Below are 7,339 nucleotides of genomic sequence, written 5' to 3'. Positions count from 1 at the left end.
TCCCTTACCACTCGAACCAACAGGCTCATTCTGATATGATTCTACAATAATTAAATATAAGCCCACTCCCTAAACACAATGCTTAGACCAGGAAAATATCAAAATTTGCCAAAGGTAAGGCTTGAACTTGGGACCTTTCACACACACCTAGAACACTTAACCACTGAAGTAGATATAGATTTGTTTCAAGATTTCAGAAGACTGAAGATAGAAATTTTGGGGCGTTACAAATCCACCCCTTAAAAGAAATTTTGACCTCAAAATTTACCTGATTAGAACAGCTCAGGATACTATTGACGCATCGAATCCTCAATTTCCCACATGGCCTCCTCAATTGTATGATTCCACCATAGCACCTTCACTAACGGAATGGACTTCCACCTCAGAACCCTAACATCACGATCCAAAATCTGAACTGGCTCCTCCTCGAAAGTCAAGTCTGGTCTAACCTCGATTACCTTAGCAGTGACGATGTGGGAAGGATCAGACCGGTACTGCCTCAACATCGAGATATGGAAAACGTCGTGGATACGATCCAACTCCGGAGGTAGCTCCAACTGATAAGCAACTAGTCCCACTTGTTTCAGAATTTGATATGACCCAATAAATCTAAAGCTCAACTTGCCCTTACGACCGAACCATAGTATCTTCTTCCATGAAGAAACCTTAAGAGACACGAAATCCCCCATAGAATACTCAATCTCACGCTTCTTCAGATCTGCATACGATTTCTATCTGTCAGAAGCTGCTTTTAGACGATTCTAAACCAGACAGACCTTATCCTCGGTTTCAGAAACCAACTCAGGACCCAAAACTCGCTATTCGCCCAACTCAGTCCAACCCAACGGAGTATGACACTTACAACCATACAGAGCTTCGTAAGGTGTCATCTGGATGCTAGACTAGAAATTGTTATTATAGGTGAACTCAGCTAGCGACAGATAATCCTCCCAACTACCTTAGAAATCAATCACGCAACTCCTTAGCATATCCTCTAGTATCTGAATCACCCTTTCAGATTGAGCATCTATTTGAGGATGGAATGTAGTACTGAAGTCCAATCTCGATGCGAGAGCTTCGTACAATTTCTTCTAGAACCGAGAAGTAAAACGAGGATCTCTGTCAGAAATAATCGACACTAGAACCTATACAGTCTCACTATCTCAGAGATATACAACTTCGCCAACTTCTGAAGAGAAAAGTCCTCCCGAGCCGAAATGAAGTGCATAGACTTGGTCAATTAATCCATGTTGACCTAAACATAATTATTCTTAGTGAGTGTCAAGGGCAACCCACTAACGAATCCATAGTCACTCGTTCTCACTTCCATAAGGGAATCTTGACTGGTTGCAATAAACCCGAAGGTAATTGGTGCTCAGCCTTAACTTTCTGGCACGTTAGACATTGAGCCACAAAGTCAGTAACTTCGTGCTTCAAACTCGGCCACCAGTATAACTCGCAAAGGTCACGATACATCTTATTACTGTTGGGATGTATAACATAAGGGCTACTATGTGCCTCTCTCAGAATCGACTGCCTCAGATCCACATCGTTCGGTTCACAAATCCGACCACGGAAATAGAGTACCCTGTCATCATTCTGTCCAAAATCTAAAGTGTTACTATTTTCAACCTGACAGAATCGTAAACTCAATGACTTATCCCTCAACTGTTTATCCTGAATCTAATCAATCCAAGTTGGCCTAACATGTAATTTAGCCAATAGACTTCCATCATCAAATAGACTAAGGCGAGTAAACATCGCCCTCAAATCAGACATCGCTCTTCAGCTTAAAGTGTTGGCCACCACATTTGCCTTACCAAGATGATTCTTAATGGTACAGTCATAATCTTTAAGCAGCTCAATCCAACGATGCTGCCTAAGGTTCAACTCCTTCTGGGTAAGGAGATACTTGAGGCTTTTGTGATCGTTGTAGATGAGACACCTCTCACTATACAGGTAGTGCCTCTAGATTTTTAGTACAAAAACCACAGTAGCCAACTCGAGGTCGTGTGTCGGATAGTTTCCTTCATGGGTCTTAAGCTGACGGGATGCATAAGCCACAACCTTACTATCCTACATCGGAACACAACCCAATCCAACATGTGATGCATCACTGTACATTACAAACTCCTTACCGAATTCAGGCTGTATCAGAACATGAGCATGAGTCAGAACAGTCTTGAGCTTCTCAAAGCTCTGTTGATGTGCATCAGTCCAGACAAATGGTACACCCTTATGCAGAAGCTTAGTCAACGGCGCAGCAATCAAAGAGAACCCTTCAACAAAACGCCGATAGTATCTTACCAAACCTAGAAAGCTACGGATCTCAAATACATTCTTACGCTATTTCCAATCGAGTACAGCCTTGATTTTTTGAGGATCAACTCGAATTCCCTCAGCTTGTTCAACTACTGATAATCGATCCTCGGAAGTGGATACTTATTCTTAATGGTCAGCTTGTTCAACTACCGATAATCGATACATATCCTCATGGTCCTATCCTTCTTCTTAACAAACAGAACTGGTGCTTCTCATGGAGAAACACTAGAATAGATGAAACCACGTCTAAAAGTTCCTATAGTTGAGCCTTAAGCTCTGTAAGCTCCTTCGGTACCATACGATAGGGAGCAATAGACATCGAAACTGTACCCGAAAGGAGCTCAACCTCAAATTCCATTTTCTGATTTGGTGGTAATCCCGGTAACTCCTCAGGAAAAATGTTCGGAAAGCCTTTTACTATTCTGATGTTCCTAATAGAAGAGTTCTCAGAATGTGAAACACCTACATAGGCTAAGTACGCCTCACATCTTTTCCGAACTAGTTTATCAGCTACTAAAGCGGAGATCAGATACGACAGATAGTCTCAACGCTCACCAATCATAACCACCTCCACATCGTCCTTGGTCCTTATAACAACCCTCTTAGATGCGTAGTCCAAATTGACTTAGTGCTTTACCAACCAGTCCATACCTTGAATCAGGTCGAACTCCCCAAATGGAAGCTCAATCAAATTAGTCAGAAATATCTCCCCTTGCACCTCTAACGGAACATCCTTATACAATTTATTAATCTAAACAGATTGTCCCAACGATTTTATCATAGTAACCTCACTTGAAGTACTCTCAACCAATAACCCCAGATTTTCAAAAACAGAACAGGTTATATAGGAATGAGTGGATCTTATGTCTATCAAAGCAATGTAAAGTACATCAAATATAAAGAACGTACTGGTGATGATGTTAGGAGTATCTCTGTCCTCTCAGTGTCGTACAACATAAACTAGAGCGGGCTACCTCACTTCAATTTGACCAGCACCTCTACCCGTTGCTCTCTACCCTCGGCCCATACCATTACCACCCCTAGCCTGCCCATGACCCCTAGGTGGCTGCTGACCTCTAAGGCTGAACAAAACCCAGAGCATGCGTCTGATCTGCTCGCTGTGGACACTACCTAATACGATGCTCAAGGGACCCGCATCTCAAACAATCCCCAATCTGCCTCCAACACTCATCTGGATGGCGGCTACCGCAATCATTGTAAGGCTGTAACTCAACTGAAGTAGCAAAAGTCCCCACTCTAACTGGCCCTTCAGATCTGGCCTTTTTCTTAGACTTCGACATAGAAATCGAAGAATCTGAATCCCTCTTGTTCTTTCCTCTCTCCCTATCTCTATTCTGGCGCTCAGCGCGCTTAACATCTTCGACGATCCTCGCATTCTCTACCAGAACAGAAAAATCATGCTTCCTCTGCGGAGCAATCAGAACCCTCAGATTATCCCTTAGGCCGTGCTCAAACCTAACACACCTCTCATACACGAACGCCATCATGCCTCGAGTGTACCAGCTCAACCTCAGAAATTCAGCCTCATACTCAGCCAGAGATTGGTCACCTTGCGTGAGGTTCAGGAACTCATGCCTGTGAGCATCAACGTAGCTGGCTCCCACATATTTGCTCTAAAATGTAGTCTTAAAGAACTCCCAAGTCAGATGGTCAGGCTGAGTGCCCTCCTTAACTATCAACCACCACTGATATGCTTCGTCGCAAAGCAAGGAGACTATACCCTTTAATTTCTACTCAGGGGTACAGTCTAAGTCATCCATGATTCTCTCAGTGGCCTCCAACCAGTACTCTGCCACATTAGGGGCAACTCTTGTGACACCCCTAAATAACTCAGCTCCATTAGACCAGAGTCGCTCAACATGGCTTAGGATAGTACGTCATCCCAAGTCGATTGACTTTGAGACCGAGTCTCAGTAGTAGGTGACACAAGTGTCTCACTCGTGTCCAGATTTGGCATGCTGCCCAGATATGAGGACTTAGCTCGAGCCCCCTACGGCCTCTACCTCGGCCTCGATTAACACGCCCCACAGATACCTTGTGCGCTCATTATCTAATCGAGTTTATCTACATTAAGAGTTTTATGCATCAGTTCAATATTTATTAACAGATATTTTATGTATAAAGTATCAGAAATTCAGAGTTGTTTTCGAAAGTTTTAGTTCAATCAGTTTCACTACAATTTTAGAGTGTACTAGCTATAATGTTTTCAAGTAGACTATCAATAACATTTTTAAAATTTTCTATTAGAAATCAAAAATACTTACAGGATCGGCGCCGGAGACTCGGTGTACTACATACTTACTATAGAATGTTTAAAATCTTCTAAACCCAATTCTTTAAAGCCAAATTTTTGAAACCTAAAATCCACAGTCGAGTTTTGTAACCTAGCTCTAATACCACTAAATATAACACCCCAAACTCGACCTAGACGTTATAGTCGAATTTGGAAGTGTCACATGAAATGGGTTGAAAAAAAACGCTGTTGTTAAGTTAAAACTTCCCAGTCCTTAGCCTTTAGATTGATTATTATTTCCAAAGCTTTTAAAACATTTAGAGATAAAGCGTGTTTGTTGCGAAAGCTTTAAAAAACGTTGTGTATAGAAAATTCATTCAAGATTTTAAAAAACCATCGTCGCTTTAAATAAGTAAAACCAAAAACCCAAAACCACCGTCAAAATATTAAGAAAAAGAAGTCCAGAGTCCCAGAAATTACAACTTCAATGCCAAAACTTAATAACCCAAAACAAAATAAAATAGTAAAATAGGTAGTCACCGTCGAGACCTCCGCTGCACCGATCAGCCTAAGATTGTGGGTTACCTATACAGACAAACAGAAAAACTCAGTGTGTAACCTAATAGAGTTAAGCATGTATACATATAGAATATCACAAATCAAACCGATTCATAATCGGGCCTGAGCCCATGTTAGATACAGATATAGATTCGAGCCTGAGCCCATTTTAAATACAGATACAGTTACAAACATGCATTTAGATAACAGAATCGTACCCCCATTCTCTACACACCATCTTCGACCATCCCTACACATCATGTGGGGTTTAAAACACCCACCCAGCCTTACACACCACGCTATACCGATGCGGCACATATCAGATATAATGCAGGTGTGCTGCCAGACATTAGGCTTAATTTTCCTTTCAAAACACTTCCTTCAACATATATATATATATATATATCATCCCACACAAATCATAGCAACAGATCATGCATACAGAATTAACAAATAAATCATACTTAACATGCTTTTGTATATAGGTAAACAAGTATAGGCATGCTCATAACAGTATATTAGACTAACAGAACACATAGCTTTAGGGTTTAGTAAGCCTTTACCGACCCTACAGAAGGTCTACAGTTGATTGGGACAACCCGTGTGACCCTACAAAAAATTCAGTATAATAGGTCCACATGCCCGTGTGGCCTGCTTGTGTAGGCCCACACGCTTAGATTGGCCTTGCCCGTGTGGATCACACGACTTGGCCTAGATACCACACACCCGTGTGAAGTGCCCGTGTGGGCTCACACCCCTATGTGGGCCCATACCCCTGTGTGGCCCACACGGCCACACCCCGGCCATTACACAGTCGTTTTTTGTGCACAGCCTGGCCTTTGTCGATCACACGGCAGTTTTGTTGCACATGGCCTTCCACACAGCCAACCACGCGGGCGTGTGGCATCGACAGAGGGGTTTTTTGGCTTTCGTCGTAACCCTTTTTTTACGTTTTAGGTACACACCTGGTATCGTTTTGATGCGAAAATACACCTGAGCCTTCCAGAGCCCCATTATCCCGAATGATTTTGATACGTTTTCATTAGAGAAGAGTCTAAACCTTCTTGATTCACTACTACCAAAATACAAATTTTTTTACTAATCATAAAAAAGAAAATCGTTCTAACAATCCTAAAGAAGAAATCTCTACTCGGGTATAAATACCACTTCCACCTACCAATACGTATGAGAACAGTAGATAGAGAAATAGTACTTTAAAGGACAAAAAGGATGATGCCAATTAGAGAAAAAGAAAATAGCAGAAAAGGAGGAAAAAGAGGAAAAGGAAAAAAAATTATGGAGGAAGAAGAATGAGACGTCAATTTTTTGCCAAAGTAGGGAGAGATTTTTGGGATATCAAATTCTTCCCAATTCCCACTACATCCACATCTCTAACCACCCACTAACTAAGAGTCTCAATCCCACCCATACTTTTTCAAGAAAATGAGCAAAAATAAATACCCACACTAACGCAGGGATTTGAACACAGGACCTCCACACAAAACACAGACTCTCTTACCACTCGAACCAGCAGGCTCATTCTGATATGATTCTACAATAATTAAATATAAGCCCACTCCCCAAACACAAGGCTTAGACTAGGAAAATATTAAAATTTTCCAAAAGTAAGGCTTGAACTTGGGACCTCTCACATATACCCAGAATACTTAACCACTAAAGTAGATACAAATTTGTGTCAAGATTTCATAGGAGTAAAGATAGAAATTTTGGGGCGTTACATCTCGTCCTTAAAGAAATTTTATCCTCGAAATTTACCTGTCCAAACATATGGGGATATTGTTGATCAATTACATCATCTGGTTCCTATGTGGCCTCATTGGTGCCATGGTTCTGCCAAAGAACCTTAACAAATGGGACCCATTTCCTTCTTATAATCTTTACTTCACGATCTAAAATTTGCAAAGATTCTTCCTTAAAGGACAAGTCTAGTCACACTGTAATCTCTTCGATCAGAACAATGTGGGAAAAGTGAATCAGTATCGTCTCAACATGGAGACATGGAAAATGTCATGGATTCGATCCAATTAATGAGGTAATTCTATTTGGCATGCCATTGGTCCAACTCTTTTAAGAATTCGACAGTCCTATAAATTTCAGACTTCACTTACTTTTTTGACCGAACCTCAACATTTTCCTCTATAAGAATATTTTTAAAAAGACTTGATCGCCGACACTGTACTCAAT

At 41.3% G+C, this 7,339-nt stretch overlaps 1 protein-coding gene across 1 annotated transcript; it reads right to left on the bottom strand.

The window, feature by feature from the left end:
• Positions 1–290: 290 nt before the first annotated feature.
• LOC108487889 (uncharacterized) lies at positions 291–689 on the bottom strand. Its single transcript, XM_017792228.1, has one exon. The coding sequence runs from the start codon at positions 687–689 to the stop codon at positions 291–293; it is 399 nt and encodes a 132-aa protein (XP_017647717.1).
• Between the last annotated feature and the right edge of the window lie 6,650 nt (positions 690–7,339).

This window comes from Gossypium arboreum, chromosome 10, assembly GCF_025698485.1.
Source record: "Gossypium arboreum isolate Shixiya-1 chromosome 10, ASM2569848v2, whole genome shotgun sequence".
NCBI classification, from domain to species: Eukaryota; Viridiplantae; Streptophyta; class Magnoliopsida; order Malvales; family Malvaceae; genus Gossypium; species Gossypium arboreum.
The sequence above is the reverse complement of the archived record's forward strand: the minus strand, read 5'-3'. Positions and strand labels throughout refer to the sequence as shown.

Coding starts and splice junctions, on each gene's coding strand:
- LOC108487889 (XM_017792228.1), bottom strand. CDS start 689: ATGGGGGATTTCGTGTCTCTTAAGGTTTCTTCATGGAAGAAGATACTA.